This window comes from Sycon ciliatum, chromosome 1, assembly GCF_964019385.1.
Source record: "Sycon ciliatum chromosome 1, ocSycCili1.1, whole genome shotgun sequence".
NCBI classification, from domain to species: Eukaryota; Metazoa; Porifera; class Calcarea; order Leucosolenida; family Sycettidae; genus Sycon; species Sycon ciliatum.
In genome coordinates this window covers 66,849,018-66,867,025 of record NC_088643.1, presented here as the reverse complement: position 1 = coordinate 66,867,025, position 18,008 = coordinate 66,849,018, and the positions used below count along the sequence as shown (strand labels likewise).

General features: G+C 48.5%; 1 protein-coding gene across 1 annotated transcript; it reads left to right on the top strand.

The window, feature by feature from the left end:
- The first annotated feature begins 991 nt into the window (after positions 1–991).
- Positions 992–17,141, top strand: LOC135804987 (uncharacterized). Its single transcript, XM_065318971.1, has 13 exons — positions 992–1,869; positions 3,261–3,404; positions 4,318–4,524; positions 5,630–5,788; positions 6,560–6,751; positions 7,090–7,293; positions 9,655–9,861; positions 10,916–11,248; positions 12,292–12,380; positions 12,650–12,845; positions 13,815–13,902; positions 15,163–15,352; positions 15,709–17,141. Exons 1-13 carry the CDS (start codon positions 1,848–1,850, stop codon positions 15,748–15,750), a joined length of 2,073 nt encoding a protein of 690 aa, XP_065175043.1. The 5' UTR covers positions 992–1,847; the 3' UTR covers positions 15,751–17,141.
- Positions 17,142–18,008: the final 867 nt, after the last annotated feature.

Below are 18,008 nucleotides of genomic sequence, written 5' to 3'. Positions count from 1 at the left end.
AAGCTACACTGCACAATCATGCACGTGCCTGTTTGGCGGAAGTACTAATGCTAGGAAGGGTCCTGTGAGGGAGTTTCGACAGTCTTACTCCCAGTTCGCTTGATGGAGGTGACTCTGTACTTTCTAAAACATAATCATTAAATTTTTTAAGAGAATGATTTGCCCTAAGATTCTGTTTTGGTGACTTGTCGCTGTCAGCGCTACTCCGCTAGCCCAAGACAGGAATACAGGAGAATGTAGGTGAGCAACGAGTGGAATGTTCTCCACGAGGCATCACGTGTGCAGAAATGCTCTCCGCAGCCGACAGAGGCATTGACACGTGCAGATGACTGAACTACTGTCTTGTCTGAACTGAAGCCTAGCGCCAGTGAAGGGGACACGTGGTGTCGCTGGTGCACTGGCTACATCCTGCGCGGCCGGGTTGGTACAAATTCACTGGTAGACATCGTGCGGAGCCAGAGAGTCCCTGGCGGCTAGATCTGACCTTGACATGCTCCCCTGGCCCTGGGCCTGACCTGGCCTGGCAGAGACCGTGCTGGCAGGGAGACGGTAGGCCCGTGGATCTACCACTACCACTACCAGCCAGGATTGATTTACCCGTGCAACGAATACCGTCTCCATCCAGGCAACTCATCTTTTGTGGTCTGTCCAACGATCATGTTACTGTAGGCTTTGCTGACCCCCTAGACCTCTACATGTCCTTGTGTCATAATACAGCTGTAAATGTAATAATGAGGACAGGTGTAGATGGGCAGTACATGGACACTGAACGCGGTACACCATGGTACACGGTCTGGGTATCACAATAGAAATGGAGCACTACTGCCACTACTTGGCACTAGTGTAATGGCAAGCTCACCTACACTGGCTACAGCTCGTGCGTCACCATGATCATGATGATTACCGCCTCTCCGTAAGCAAAAATGGTAAGAGCATTGACAAAGCTAAAGGCGCTACCATTGTCATGATTGTAGCCTGGACGTGCTGAAATTTTGCGGCCATTAGATTTTACGATGACCCTTCGCCGTGCTGCGCAACATAACACTGACAACAGTTCATCTAGAAGAGGTACCTTTACTTGTACCGTACACTACTACGGCAATAGATGTGTGATTGATTCAGGAGGATTAGATAGCGCCGCTACTCTCTCTCACACGCTCTCTCTCTCCCCAGACCACTCCTTCAAGAATCAGAAGAAAAGAGCCAAGAGGCTTTCGAGAGCCAGGGTACCGGATCTCGTGAGGCCGTGTTGTTTAGGACGCAGTCAACTTACTTACTTAGCATTCTTGTCCTCCGGCTCTATGCATGCTGTGCAAGTGCTGCTTGTTTACTACGGAATCCGCGTGGGTTTACTGTCTGTACGATTACAGCCTTACTCGGTTACTCGTGCTTGCTAATCTACTCGCAGGTCTTGACTTGAGCCAGAACTGCAATACTACTCAGGTCTGTACCGTCTTGGGGAAGAGTTACTGCCAGTAGTGGTGCGAAGTGGGAAATCAGTCGGTCAGCACACACACGACGAAGTCAAGTCGACTTCTTCAGGGAGCATTCCGTCCACTGCAGGGTTTATTGTGGCGGTGGAAGGCCGTATCATCGCGCTTCTCAGGTCTTTCGTGGTTTGCATGCCAGACTCGTAGATCGACCATGCGTAAGAGCGGCGGTTGCCCCTGCCCTATGCGTGGCATGGCCGCGGGCTGATGGACGAGATAGAGGCTGATCCCAGACTTGGCTGAAGGCTAAACATTGTGCTGCGCACGGCACCCTGCTGGTTGGTGGTGGCGCAGGGCGGACTGCAACAACAAGTGCCGACTGGCGGGTCGCTAGTGGACGCTTTCGGACTCGGCACCATGCCCTTGGATTCGCGAACAGGTAAGCCGGGTGATTTACTCTGCTCGACCATGTCCTGCTGGGCACAGGTCGGAGTGGACTGTTACTAGTGTTAGTATTATACACGTACACAGAGTTTATGTATTCATTGCCTGAACACACGGAGACATACTCCACTCGCCGAAATTAGTTTCGCACGCCGGAGGAGGCCCCTCCTAGATCCTGCCTACAAGTGCTTTCGTGTTTTCTCCCGTAAACATACTTGTCATGTCTCGTGGAGCTAGTGGATCAGCTACGCTGGCTAAAGCCGTGTGATGCAATGGGTGGATAGCAGTAACACTGAGTCTGTGACACACACGGCCACCGCTCTCATTACAACTTACAAGTAACTAACTTAGTTCAGTCAGGTATCAAGTGCCTTTGTTCAGGTTAATAGTGGGCAGTGCTAGTGGCGGCCTGCAGCAGTACGAAGTAAGACAGCTACAGGTATGCTGCAGGGGCTCCACGTCCGTTGTGAGATAGCACGCTTTTGGAATAGGTCTCTCTCTCTCTCTCTCTCTCTCTCTCTCTCTCTCTCTCTCTCTCTCTCTCTCTCTCTCTCTCTCTCTCTCTCTCTCTCTCTCTCTTCTCTCTGAGGAAGTAAAATGAAGAAAGCAATGTCAGAGGAGAAAAATAACAGAACTTGAAATCAAAACAGCACTGATGCACCTAGGCTCAGGTTGCAACTCATCATAATATGCCTGTCACCATGGTCACGACATGTATCTGCCAGTGGAGCTACAAACACTGCCGGTCTCCAGCTATGCCTCTCTTCTATGCACTAGTGGACAAAGTGCACTCACCCTACCCTGTAACAGCAGCAGCGGTATCAATCATACCAATGGCAACAGACAATCAGGCTTGCACAACACACATTGTATGAAAGTCGTCAAAATAATGCCTTTACTTACTTTTAGTCTTGCCTCTTTAGCTACATCATACTACTGTAGCCTGTTCAATTGGGGGGCGGGGGGGGGGGTCATAGTAGACTCATACTGTGATTATCTCTCTTATCAGGGCGGTCCGGGGGGGGGGGGGGACCAGGCACTGCTCATAGCTTTGAAGTGTCCATAACTCTGAATCACATACCTTTTAAAGGCTTTCAATGAGGAAGAGCCAGAGATCTGGAGTGACTATTTCAACAGACATTGGCAGAAGAGTAGCAATACTACTTCAACTAAACATCACCCACAGGCCGCCGTCCGGTAGACCGAGGTGCCCGTCACGTTGAGGTCTGGATAAGAGAGATACGGGTCAGTGTATTATGAATGTGCATAGTACATGTGCATGACTGTGCTGTAGAGCAATGTTTGGTGCACTGCCACCGACATACACCTTCTCCCCCCTCCCCCTCCTCATTCCTCCGTGCTCTTGGTTATTGATCGTCTTCTCAGGTCTCCGTCGTCGTCACTGCCAACCAGCCAGGGTGTCACTGCAAACATCAGTCGTCCTGCTCCTACTGCTGCTGCTGATTGGCCTGCTATTGCCATGGGAATGCTCAGCTGCTCGCCGCTGCCCGACTGTGGCTCAGGGACGAGGTAAGGGAGGTGTGCGTGTGTGCGTGTGTTTGCATTTGTACTCGTACCAGAGCAAGTATCTTTAGCACACGCATGCACAGCTGTAGTCTTGGACAGTTTACAGGTGTGGGATGGCTTTATGAAATAGAAATGATCAATGGCCTGCTGCCTGTAATGAAATTTTAAACTGATGTGTTTCATCATTTCATGCCAATTGAAAATTATTGAAATCCACATTGGGAATCTAAAGGAACTCGCTTCGAATTTCGAATGCTTCATTAATTTTTTCTCACCGTATCATACCCATCAATATCCACATGTGGCCAGTGCAAGGAATGCTTCACAGAGCAGTGAAACTTCAGCATAGCAATATTGTCTTTTGACGTGCGAGGATATGTTGCCTAAGTAGATACATACATTTCCCGTCAAGGGACATACAAATCAGTACTTTATAGGCGAGGTACACTTTATCACACGTCCCATGACTGGAAAAGAATGCGCAACCGGGGCCTTCAGAAAAGTGCTTTAAATCTACTTCGAAGTACTGCAAACTTGCTGCAACTTAGAGAAACTTGTTCTATCCAGGGCACTTCTTTATAGTGGACTGTTTGATTGTGGTATAGCCTGACTGTGGTAGTGTATGTCTCTGCATGGCTCACGTTACCCAGCCATGTGGCTCTTTTACAATCTGTGTCTTTTAAAGAACAAGACAGAGTGATGTTGCTCAATGGCTGCGCTTTCAGCCTTGAAGCGTGGCAGCAGCACACATGGCGGCTAGTATACATACAGAAAAAAGGTCTCTTAGATCCTTGCTCATGCACTGTACATGGTTGAACTGCATGGCTCAATGATCTGCGATGCCCAGGTGTTCCATACCGGTCGTCTTTTCTCCCATTGGTATTGATCACCTTGTATCCACTGTATCGTTGTTTAGCTTCTGGGCGCTTCCTGAATTGGATCAAGAACAGTAAGGTGTCCACATGTTCTGTGGACAGCAGACATGCAGTTCCCAGCAACAGGATCAACTGTTCGGATGCCACCTGTTGCAGTTCCAGTGACTGCAGTCTGACAAATCAACTTTCCTGGGTCTGCTCATGCGATTCACGCTGTGGTGTGAACCGTTGCTTCATGCTGGTGGGAAGTAAGTCTCCGACATTGCCCTCCCCCCCCCCCCCCCCGTGTTTGGCGTGTGTGTGTGTGTGTGTGTGTGTGTGTGTGTGTGTGTGTGTGTGAGTATGTGCATGTGTGTGTGTGTGGGGGAGGCGTGTGTGTGTGTGTGTGTGTGTGTGTGTGTGTGTGTGTGTGTGTGTGTGTGTGTGTGTGTGCATGTGTGTGTGTGTGTGTGTGTGTTGTGTATGTGTGTCACGTGTGCGTGTCAGTTCCTTGCACATCATTGTACCTGATGTGCAATTTGTGTTTGGTGTGTAAGACCGTGACCCGAGAATGAGATGTACACCACAGACACCGGCGAAGCAATTTCCAATAGGTTGGGTAAAGCGAACTAAAACGGGAACTTCAGTGGGGTTCTCCCCTAGAAATAGAAAGTCCAGTGTCTGCTCCAGCGCCGGGTGAGCCGGGTAATCCACCCGGTTGGGCGGCGCTTGGACCCGGTTGAAAATATAGTACCGGGTCACCTCTGGCCCGGTTGGTACTTTACACTTTCGAACTTTGAAAGGACTGACTACATGGCTTGTATGTAGTGTCAGATACTTCTTCTTCTTTCATAATTTTCTAATTCCTGTCCTCTCTTTTCTAAATGCGGCTTATCCATTCGCCCTTATATCATTGGGCCTAGTTCTCGTTTATTGTCCGAATTAAAATAAACCAACCAACCAGGTACATGTGTACCCGGCTCCGACCCGGTTGAAATGGTTCCGCCAGGTACACGTGTACCCGGCTGTCCTACAATCCTAGAGCAGACACTGAAGTCGATAAAGAATCTGATGTACTGGGCACATTCTTCACTGTTCACAGGCCCGGTACGCAGTGTACTTTGAAGTACATAACCAAGGCAGCCAGTGCAGGATTTTGGTTGGGTCAGGACTTGAGCAAGCCTACACAAAGATCATAATATTTATTTGTAGTGTGCATTGCCACAGCACAGAACAGGTGACGTAGATAGTCAGGGGCTGTGCTGAGATATGGTGTCCGATGTAAGTGTACACTCATAGCTCCATTTCAATACTAACGATGGACATAACGCTAACATAGTAAATGCCTTTTTGATGGTGCTAATTGATGCGCAGGCTGTGGCAGGCTCAGCCCACCGCACGGCGGCTATTATGTGAAGGAAGAAGACGGCTACGTCAAGCTACGCTGCAAGAAAGGCTTCAAGCGCGTCGGCCCATGGCGGAGGCAGTGCAAAGGTGGCAAGTGGACCGATCCCATGCCTCACCAATGTGTCCGTAAGCAATGGGACTGACGCATGCACATGCCGCTCTGAGAATGCCATGTATGCAGGGGTGTTGGCCAACTGCCAGGTTCATTGTATGTATGCAAACTAGGTACCGTAATTTCCGGGAGTAAACGCCGCACTTTAAACACTTGTGATTCACCCAAAAGAAGTCGATGGTGTGGCTTGTGTTATGATGGTCAAATGAATGATGATACGGTAGATGTGGTCTTTGTGCTCCACCCATACAACACAGCACACAGCAATAGAGTTGCACGGCCAGTGGCTGGCAATGGCCAAGTGCAAAGTTGTTGAATGTTTTGGAAGCTGTGTATATTCTTCACACTAAGAAACCTGACTTATGTACTTAAATCAGAAGCAGATTAAATTCACACTTAGGCTGTTTCGCTTGGGCTGTTAGGTAGGTCATCAACAACTCGTTAGTTATGTCCATCTGGTGCCGCGGTCTGTTTTTGTCGCACCACACTTCTCGCTTGGTACGTTTCCTCACGTTTGCACCCACGTTTTCCCCATTTAGTTCTATGTGTATGTCACACCCATTCTTCATTGTTGTTTTGGTTCTTCTTCCTTGCACCTCTCTGCTGTATAAAATCCATTGTCTTCGTTCATTTGACTTTTTCTGTATTTCACCTGACGATAAGGCTTGAAAGTATACCAGTGAAACAGAAAACTTTTGAGATGTTCTTAAGGAGCCTGAAGTATCTCCTTTGTCTGAGTGTGATAGCATGTGTTTCGATTACTATTTTTGCTACATTACCAACAGCTCGCTGCAGGACACCTGATCTTCCACGCCATGCTATATTTATGGAACAGAAAGTCAAGAAGAACTATCTGCTGAACGATAGGATCCGTGCGGCCTGCAAGCCTGGCTACAAGCTCACCATCAACAAAGACTTTCTCCTGACCTGCAAGTATGGTCGCTGGAAGCCAAGAGTCGAACGCTTCAGATGTGTGGGTGAGTGGCGCTCCATGACTGCATACCCGTTTTAGATGTGTGGGTGAGTGGTGCTCCATGACTGTATACCCGATACTTCAAGCAGAAGTGCAAGTAATGGCGGTCAAGAGTGGCTGAACCCTGGTCATTTGTTCCCATTTTTGCGGCAAGCAGCTAGAGTGGGATTGTCTAAAACCATGGCGGGCCAGTTTGACTGGGAATCAGAGTCATCCTGGACCAGTTTGCCTGTTTGATGCATTCAGATAATCAGTTTGACTGAAATGCATGTGCCCACAATAACCATGGTAACACTGCTGATGACACGTTCTTTCTTGTATGTGTTCTCTATCCACTATTAGTCGACCTTGAGAATCCCTGTTGCCAGCTGCCTTCAGCACCGCTGCATGGCAGCGTCACCTTCCTGACCGGCCACAACGCCAGCCTCTGCAAGGGACAGGCGTTCACGTATGACTGTGACGAGTGCTACAAACTAGCAGTGGGTTCCGCCAGGCAGGACGTGTGCGTTCGATCGGAGCAAGTATTCTCACCGCCAACGTGTCAACGTAAGTGAATTATGAGAATGGCTTACGAGAGAGCTTGGAAGCTCAGGGCCCTACGCTATGCTTTGTTGCTTAGGGCCGGGTTCCACTGCGGCTCCGCTGCCCCGCTGCTCGTCTTTCGCGGCTTGAAACGTCATCATTACCATAGTGACCGCGGCTCGAGCTGGAGCAGCGAGTCCGCGGCTCACCGCGAGCTTTTGCTACGATTCTTGACCAAAAACTGCGAGCCGCGGTCGCGGCTCAACCTGTTTCCCGTACTTTGCATTGTTTTGTACGCCAGAATTTTAAAATTCAAATTTTAATTCGTTGCGCAGGCCAGAACACGAGGATTTGTTTGATTTCGCGCGCGCAGGCAGGTGAAACGTCATCAAAAAGTGTGGACCACGACCGCGGTACCGCGAATGGCGAGTGACAGTGGAACCGCGCTGCTCCGCTGCATGCAGCCAAGTGCCGCGGAGCAGCGGAGCCGCGGAGCCGCAGTGGAACCCGGCCCTAAGCTCATCGTGCATGTTGTGGGAACTGATGGAAATGTTTCCTGGGACGGCGTTGACTCTGCCGATCATGGGCGTTCTGGAGTCGACGGGATCTCTCTCCCGACGTTTCCTGTGACCGGCGCTGACTCGCCCGTTCACACCTATTTTGGAGGCAACGGGATCTCTCTTCCAAAGTATGTTTTTGCTGACGCATCCTATCACCTATTCGGCAACTAACGTCCATTCTAATTTCATTTCCTCCTCGTCTCCCTATTTCTTTCCAGAAAGTCTCCCTATACATCAGGGAGTCGTACTGTATTGACAGCTACCCTAACAGGTCACGCCGCCCTCCACCCGAGCATGGGTATGATGAGGGACAGTGGCAACAGAAACAAAAAACAGCAAGCAGAGAGAGATAGCAAGAGAAAGACAGCGATAGTAGTACATCTGGTGTGCGACGTATAGAAAAGAGAGATGACAAGAGATGCGCACAAAAAAGGAAACAATAATTATTTTTGCAGTTCCGAAACAATTAACCAGGTGATGGAGTGTGGGCACCCGAAGTCCCACCTGGACTCCACTGGAAGAACATCCCACGCAGGGATATCAGCGATAGGCCAAGCTTTGAAAAACAGCCATGAGGACACATCGTCTAGAAGTCCACCGCGCTCGAACTGAAATTGCAGGTTCAAACAATTTCCCACGCGTCGTCAGGCAGCGTAACTCTTCTCCCTGCATCACCATCCATCTCCAGCAACCGTCTCCACTCACAGCTCATGCCGCTCTGCCACCACTGTACTCCTCCGAGCTTCGCAGTTTGAAACCATTCGGGGGTCAGCTACACCACCGCGAATAGAGAGACGAGGACGACAACGGTCGTGACTGAAAAGACACTGCCTTGGCGACCGCGTCGCGGAACCCTCGCCCCAGCAAATTCAGAAACACGCCAGGGACGACTCTGGTGGACCCAGAGCCACCCCCTTGGCAAGACTAGTAAGAGGAACGACTGAAAACTCAGATAAAACGGAGCTACAAAAAGTGCAACCGTCCCCTTCAAGCACAGTTGCAACACACAGGCAGTCGTATACATGTACATAATCGACCAATATTGTGGCCAGCTGTTTGTGGCCAGCTGTGTTTGATGGTACGGTATGGTACGGGACAGATACGGGAGCCAGAAAATGGCCAGCTGTGTTTGATGGTGCGATGCGGTACGGGACAGATACGGGATAGCGCCAGGCGTGACACAAACAAACAAACAAACAACACCAAATTAAAGCTGTGTGGACCCTGGCTAGCGCCAGACGTTACTGAAGTAACGTCTTCTACATAGCTACGGGAATAAAGTTATCATACCTGGTTACCACCCAACATGTTAAAAAGCTTATTTTTTTCTTCATCATATGTTTATTACTGGCTTACTTTTTTGAAGTACATGAGGCATGTGGCCTCTGATTTCTTATTATGTTGGTCAATACTCGATGTATTGGTTGGAATTCTATTCCCGTGCCTTTTCTATAAGGGAATAGGCAAAGGCTGATGCCTTTACAATTATGCTGGGATGGCATGTACGAGTGAGTATTGTGCACTCTCCTTGCGTGCAGTTTAAAAAGTACGTTACCGCTCAAATCATTCGTTTTACCTCGGCGTATCCCGCGGGCCTTTTGGACTACTTACAGGAGCCCAATGGCAGGTGCACGAAAGCACTTTTTTTTGAGGTTTTGAAGATCAGTGGGTTTGAACTCATGACCCTGCAGTTCAGCCACCAAACACCAAAGCACCGGAACTAGCCATGCAGTCAGGGGTGCAGAAGGTTCAGAGCATACTGGTACCATCATGGCATGTGCAGTTTAGCTGTGCTCTGTATTGCTGTGTTTGAATGTTACTGCAGGAGTCACGTGCCAAGGGCAGGACATTCCTCTTTCGGTGGGGACAGTCCTTGTCTCGGCGCTCGACCAGGAGTCCATTCACGGTTGCTTGTCCAACGTGACAGTACGATGCCAGGGAGCCCACGAGGCAACCAGCAAGCGTCAAGCATTGAAATGCAACTCCCACGGCAACTGGGCACTTTCAGCTGGTATGCAGGAATTACACTGCAGTAAGTACTACTCTTGTGTGTGTGTGTGTGTGTGTGTGTGTGTGTGTGTGTGTGTGTGTTTGTGTGTGTGTGTGTGCACGCGTGAGAGAGAGAGGGAGAGGAGGGAGAGGGAGGGAGGGAGAGGGAGGGAGGGAGAGGGAGGGAGGGCCCCCGAGAGAGGGAGGGCCCCCGAGAGAGGGAGGGAGAGGCCGAGAGAGTGAGTTAGAGGCTAAGTTAAGGGAGGGAGGAAGAGGCTGAGAGGGTGAAGAAGGGGTTGGGGAGGGTGAGTGGGGTCATGAAAAAAGACCCACTGTTCACTACTTAGGGATGTGCATGGATTGTCAGTTCATTGCATTGAAGAAGTCACCTTCAGATGTTCCCTGCTTCTTGGGGAGTGCGTTAGTACCCGTGCGCTTTGTGTAGCGCGGCGTACTGATAGCGATACGTTCACCAGGCCTTTCAGCATGTCATTGGTATCCTTCTCAAGTTCGACGATAATCTGGCCATACTTTGCCTTCCTGGTGACCCCATGAGTTAATACTTTATGGGCACCGGCTGGGCCTTCAATCGAGTACCATGTCACCCCTGGTCACATACAGTATCGGGGTAGGTTCTTCCTCTGCAACAATGTCTCCCGGCTTCAGAGATCCTTTTCCGACGAACATGACATATGGAGCAAGCATGATGGCGACCTGATCTGATAATTTGAAGTAAAATCATGTTGCTTGACGGTTACACAAGAGGAGGTAATGCACTTGAGGGAGATGAAGAGTGTGAGTTGATAGCTAATGCAGAATATCTCCATGGCGGTTCATTGAAACCGTGGCTCACTTGCAATTCAAAAACTTCATTGAAGCGCAGCTTTAGTATCATGCTCTTGGAATGATCTTTGAATACTATCATGGGAATATCATTAGATCATTCTGCTATTCAAAACCCCTTTTTGAAACAAATTTTGGGTTCAGCTGTGGGAGAGGGAGTGAAAGGGGAGGCTATTAAAAATTTCTTAAGTAATACATCATTATGCAGAGCAACTGAAAAAAAACATGTCTCTTTTCCATGCCACCATCTGTAGCGCCCTCATCAGTACGACAAATACGTCTTGAAGCGGCAACGCCGTATTCGCTGCGCCTCAGCTGGTTACCTCCATCGGTCCTGGCAGCATCCACTGCCAGCTACAAAGTGGTCATTCGGCATGGCTTGACCTCTTCATCTCTTCCAGGGTGGCATAATCCCAGGAAGAACTCCTACCCGGCTAATGACCAGCGCTTTCTGAAACAGGGACGCTTCCATGTCGAAATAAACGACTTGTCAGCCGCCAGCGCGTATCTCATTGAAGTAACACCAGTGGACACGAGCGGTGCAGATGGCGGCCAAAGCAACCTGAGAGCCAGAACAGTTGTGCAGTGTAAGTTAACGCATGCACTCTGGCGGTACTCACGGTGTCAAAGAGGGTTCATTGTACAGTGCACGTAGCTGTGTTGGTATGCCGGGCTATGCCAGGACAGTCACAGTCCAGGGAAGTCACCAAACTATATGTACTGAATCATGATTTAATGAAATGAGGAAGAGTGCTAAGAGTAATTCTAGCTGTTGCCCTAAGCCGCTTGTTAATCCACATTACTTCATGGGTCGTACCTGCCAAGCTTTGCAAACCTTATAATTATCGGGACTATGACATATCTAGGTATGAAAATGTATCTAAATCTAGCTGTGAGGCATGCGACAAATGCACTTTTGGGTGCCTATTACCACCCTCGATATCGGGACGGTCCCTGCCAAATCGGGCCCTTTGGCAGGTATGATGAATGACCAGGACCATGTGTAGGCTATCACAGTGGCCATGCTGCTGTGCAGTACTGCCGGGCGCCGAAGAACTGGGAGAGTCAGTCTCCTAGCCTAGGCCGTTCTTATTTTCATGTACAACAGTCTACGCACAGTTGAGCCACCGTGTCACATTGGTATGCTGTGCTTGGTGAAATTTTGGTAGTACTATTATACTCAAGCAAATGTGCAAGGAATAATTTAACCAGTATCACATCGCAGTTTGCTACGCAATTCCTCTGATTTGCGAAGCAACTTCAGGAATGTGATGCAGAAACTGCGATGCATATGCATGTTGATGTTTCACTGTAGCCTATAAAGCACAGTGTACATGCCAGGTGTGTCTCTAGGGATGAAATAGATGCACAAAGCTTCGAAAGTGTTGAGCTATCAGTGCACCCTGGCACCACGTTTGGTTCGCAACTAAGGTGCTACAGTGTATTTGTGGTCTGATCAGCTCTGCAGAAGGACAATGTTGTCAAGTGTCAAAGAAAATCGCTATGCAACATTTTCGAATTGCTATTCAAGTTTGATTCTGCGTAGCAAAATTGCTATGCAAAAAGTCAAAAGTAAATTATTCCCTGATGTGTATAATACAACGTGTATTATGTAATTGTTGACCTGCAGCTGTTAACCCAGTTCGCTGCGAGGTTAACTCACAACGGCTATATTTGGTGTGGAGTGCAAACCTCTTTCCCTCTGACACGGTTTACAAGGTATGCTCGGTTCTATCTGTTCCGTTTGTCATTCACACTGTGTTATGATTTGTAATGCTGGAACGTTCAGGACTCATGTGTTTGCTGTCTGGTGCTCATCGTTTAGCTATTGGGCTTTCTTATCACACTGCATGAATGCCATCCGCCGGTATTCCAGATGGTATCGCTGTGGCACGCTGGGAGATACTCGACCGCGGTTCGTCAATAAGCCCGTCAGGAACGTTGCAAGGATGTGAACCTAACCTGCCTGCTTGTGTTCTGCCCCGTAGGCATTCTACCGCACATCCAGCGCCGTTGCAGACCCGTATGTGGCGAGTGGGACCGAGCGTGCAGCACAGGGCTTCAGCCGTGTGCTGCTGAGAAGGATACAACCGTACACAGTCTACCATGTCCAGTTAGTGCCAACTCACTCTTCTCCTGGTCAAGCCCTGGCCGTGAACTGCAGCCTGGAGTCCCGTGACATTGGTAAGCTGTTCAACGTTTGCTCGTGGATCTGACCAGGAACTCAGATGTATCGTTAGAAAGGGTCCAAGTATGAAATATTCAGGTCGTATGTGTAACAGTTGGCTTGACGTTAGCATACCGTAAAGTCGCGGATAAAAGCCGGGTTTGCATACAAGCACATCGCGGATAGAAGCCTGAAAATCAAACGGGTCAAATGCATATAAGCCTGTCGCGCGTAGAAGCCTGGCTTCTATGCAAGCGCGGATCGGGTAGGTCAAGAGTGCATGCGCTATGTACGGTGCATAGTAAAACTGCCGCCACACCGGTAGTCAGTGGTAGATCTACGCGCGTAGAAGCATGCATACAAGCCTGGCAAAAATATCAGTGGTGCATATAAGCCTGGTTTGCATTAAAGCCTGATGCAGAAAGCGGCTTATGTGCTTATAAGCCCGGCTTTTATCCGCGACTTTACGGCATGCATGCATCCCATACTGCTTAGGCATCCCAGAGAGCATAGGGATTCCCATAGAACATAGACATCACCTGTAATCATAGAACACGGGCATCCCCATAGAGCACGGGTATCCCCATAGAGCAGAGGTATCCCCATAGAGCATGGACATCCCCATAGAGCACGGGTATCCCCATAGAGCATGGGCATCCCCATAGAGCACGGGTATCCCCATAGAGCAGGGGGGGGGGGTATCCCATAGAGCATGGGTATCCCCACAAAGCATGGGTATCCCCATAGAGCATGGGTATCGCCATAGAGCATGGTTATCCCATAGAGCATGGGTATCACCATAGAGCATGGGTATCGCCATAGAGCATGGGTATCGCCATAGAGCAGGGGCATTCCCACACAGCAGGGAATCCCTATAGAGCATATGCATTCCCATGGATTAAACAGATTGTTTTTGATTGAAAACATTGGAGACAGCTGGGCACATTATAATTATTATTTTGGTGTGTTTCTTGCTCTGTGCGTAGTGCCCAGACCACCGGCAGCGCCTAGTGTTACGGTCAATTCTAGCTACTTTGAGGTGACTTTGTATCCGTCGGCTGATGTCTTTGTTCAGTAAGTCCATAATTTATTAACTGGGTTGAGGGAAAGAGACAAACGGGAAAAGTCTGAAGGAAAAATTGACTGTCACCACCAGGACTCGAACCAGGGACCCTCGCTTGTAGCCAGCGATGCTCTAACCACTGATTCCATAATTGCAACTGATAAAATGTGCGGTCACATGATGAAACTCTGTTCTCCAGACTATAGTTTCATCGGGCTCTTGTTAGAAAAATTGCAATGAAGAATAGGAATTGGCTTAAAAAAGGACAAAGAGAACAAAATTCTTTTTGGGAGTTAAGTGGTGATCCACCACCTTATACCAGGTGCTAATACGAGTCGGAAGTATTCAATGTAAGCACCCGAGCTAGTTTCTGCTGGTTTGCCTGATCAGAATACCTCATAGCGGTTGTCTAATGAATTTAAAAAAATCCCAAGATGATACACCGTGGGTGTATGGACTCGCTTGAGAGTTCCGTGTGGCTTCCAGCATGCTCTCAAATTGGTATGCAAACTGCGCAAAGTTTCGACGGAACACCTTGCTTATGTGGTAGAATGTGCAGCATGTGTCTACATTTTGCACGACACTTGGTATCTAAAGCCTGCAAAGGACGCACATGTAGATTATCAGTACGACACGATAAATACGTCAAAGAATCCTGACCAGAGACCAGACCAGAGAGCACGTGTGGTGGAGGTGGAATTGCTTCATTGACAAGTAGTTAGGTACAATAGTATTCCATGTGACATATGTTTCGCCGTATAAATGGAGTGCTCATTGATCAGCAGGTGTGCTAACTTGAACTTGGACGGCAAACCAGTGATTATCAATGTCGCCGAAAGTCTCAATACCGTCTGTCAGTTCTGTGCCTACTTTATAGTTGTCGCATTGTCTCATTTTATATTGGATCTGGTTACATTGGTGGATCGTTATAGTCCTCTCTTACCAAATTATCTTTACCCTTAGCCGGGCCAACATTGTGCATTTTTACAACTAAAATTTTGATAAGTTGTTGTTGTTGTTGTTGTTTGTGGTGGTGGCAGTTGCGGCGGCGGTGGTGGTGGTGAAGTTTCTTAGTTAAATGTGCATCTTTGTCATTGAAATGCACTACAGTGTACACGACTGAGCCGGACAGGGTTTGTCGCACAGAATGCTCCCCTTATTTGATCACTGATTGACCCCAATTTGCTAAGGATCCTTGCAAGGACGATGATCTGACCCCGTTCTTAATGCTCAGCTCTGTTTGCCTTTGCTTTCCACATTTTTCTGGATAGACGGCATGAGCTGATCGTGCGCAAGTACTCGCGTAATATCGTTCAGAACAGCTGGAAGCACGAGTTCAGTCCAGCGCAGCTGTCACCACGCCACGCGCCTGCTTCTCTGAAGTTCTTGGTGCCCGATGCTCGGCCCGGTGGAACACAGGGCGGCGTGTTCAGGTTCGAGGTGCTTGCCTATTCACCAGAGGTCAGTTGGCCGTACCAGCTTCCAAAACACTGATATAGTCTACATGTAACGTACTGCTTCCAGGCAGGAGTAAAGGAGGCTTGGTGATGCTTGCCTATGCTCCTGCAGACCAATTGACTATGTAAACAGACTGACAGTTTTATTGATATTAATTTTGTAAACAGACTGTTTGAAAATTTAGACCAATGAAGATAACTGTATTGTGCCTCTACTTCCAAACAAATTCTTGTCCTTTAAAAACAGTTTTCACCAGAGTACATAACAAATACAACTGGTGGAGATACAGTGCTCGTAGTAATTGTAAACCTGACTGATTGCATTCTTGTCTGTGCTGCGAATGTCTCACTTACTCACAGGATCAGGTCAGTAGGAGCAGTCAGACTGCGTATTTCGTCTGAGAAGCTGTTCGACGTGCCTAATCACATAGTGTCCATGCGGCAGCAGTTGAGAGAGCACGTGATCTCATTTATGCAACACGCACGCAGTGCGCTGTCATAGGACTGACTGGAACGATCAGCTACATGTAGTTGTGCATCTGACAATGGACCGGTCGTGCAGTGCTGTGCTGTGCTGTTTTGGTGTTGGGAATCAGCCTAGCAGCAGTAGCTGGCGAAAATTGTGCCGGCCAGTCGAGTGGGTTTGAGCTGCACACGGATCTACCTTGCTGGTGCCTTGTCTCTTTGAGTGAACAATGCCAATATCACGGTGTGGCTTGTGGATACATGGACCGTAGCTGCTGCGCTCTCAGTCTCAGTCTAAGCCGGTGAGCATCAGTACTGTACTGTGCTTTGCTGATCCGCGTCAAACCACCGTGCTAGAGTGCTTCCGATCGCAGAGTGACATTTCCTATCACCGCTGTCCTGTACTCGAAGGGAGTCAGGGCTGGTGTTCGGTTTGCTTGTGATGCCTCTGCAGACGCGGTCACCGTCTTGCGCTGCAGGAACTCTGACTGTAGTTGTCATGAACATTCATGAACTGAGTGAACTCAATGATTGCACTCTTCAGTGTGCCGTACTTCAAAACTTAGTCGATGCTAGTACAGTATCATAGTGCCACCCTATTGCTGAAGGTGGCGTTGACGCAGATTTGCGATGCATAGAATGAGAGGAGTTTCTCTGCATGAATTGCACGCAGACATTCACTATTGCTTTGCACAGTGTGTTGTCGAAGTCCTTGACAGTATTATGGTTTAGTTGTAAGTGCATAGCTGTGACGCTAGTCTAGTCTATACACTCTATCATGACTTGTAGAGTCACATCGTCACTTGGTGACTACTAGTGGAGAGTATTTAGGTGCTTGAGTTGAGATGGAGCTGCTGTCACATAGTGCTTCATTGAGTATATACTATTAAATTTTGTTTGTCTTTGCTCCTTCTATTATCGCTCCCCTTGTTGGCACTGAGCCTGAGAGTGCAACCATATACCCATACATGTGCCACAGTGACATCGGGGGATGATGAATCCCGGCAACTGCTGCATGCTCACAGCCGAGCTCCTTGTAACGCCTTTATTGACTTTGTTTCATGTAGATTTCGACCAGGAGAGATAGCGCGAGCAAAACCGGCGTGCACCTCTTGCCTACTTTCACTATCCGTTAATATTCAGAACTTCACAAATCACCACTTGCACTTTTTTTTCTCTGTGCTGCATGGCATTGATTTGATTTCTGAGATGTACATGTACATTGTATCTATGAATACACAGACAGAAAGAACGAGCAGTTTTTTTTTTCTTCGTGAGGCTCCGAGTTTCACGAACTGAATCGATCATCAGACGAAAATTGATACTGACCCTGCCCTGAGTCTGAGAGTACTGCTTTTCTAAAAACCGTGAATGTGGCAAGCCCAGCGCAACAATTGCCATGTATTCCACTCTTTGCTTTCTGAAAATTGAGCCCTCTTCGGACGGTGGATGAACTTCACATGGTGTACCTCTTCATTATGTATACCTGTATTATAAGCCTTGTTTGGTGGGTTAAACATGTTTCGACGATGACAGCATGTTACAAAGCGGAGGACACACTGCAGTGCTCCGGACTACAACCAAAAACCGGTTGGCATAGTCTCCGTCTATATATACGATTCAAATGGGCGCAAGACCGGGACGCCTGCCAACCGGTTTATGGTTGTAGTCAGGAGCACTGCTGTGTGTCCTCCGGCTTGTATTAAGTTGTAACATGCTGTCATTGTTAAAACATGATTGTGGATCTACATGTATGTATGAAGTACGTGCAGCATGCCAGTGTCATCAGACTGCTCCACCTCAATGTAGAGTGTAATGTGATGCGGGTCCATTGTTGGTATTATTGTATGTGCAGAAGGCAGGGAGGGGGCACAGCCATGGTTGATTGGGCTTCAACCTGTTCACAGCCTGCTGGAGATCTTGCAGACACCAATGCCAATGGAGAGGAGGCCATGAGGGACCACCGGAAACAACTGGTGCTGGCATGGTGGAGTTCCAATGGAGGGCAGGAAGAGGAGAACACGGATGCGGATGATAGAGACTACAAGATGCATGAGGATGGTGGCATAACAATGCAGGCCGGTGACTGTAAGAGTCCTGGAATGACTCACAATACAAGTACGCCTGATGTACCTTGTTTAAAGGGGAAGTTAAAGGGGAAGTTAAGGCAAAAATTAAAATTTCACCACTTGTAG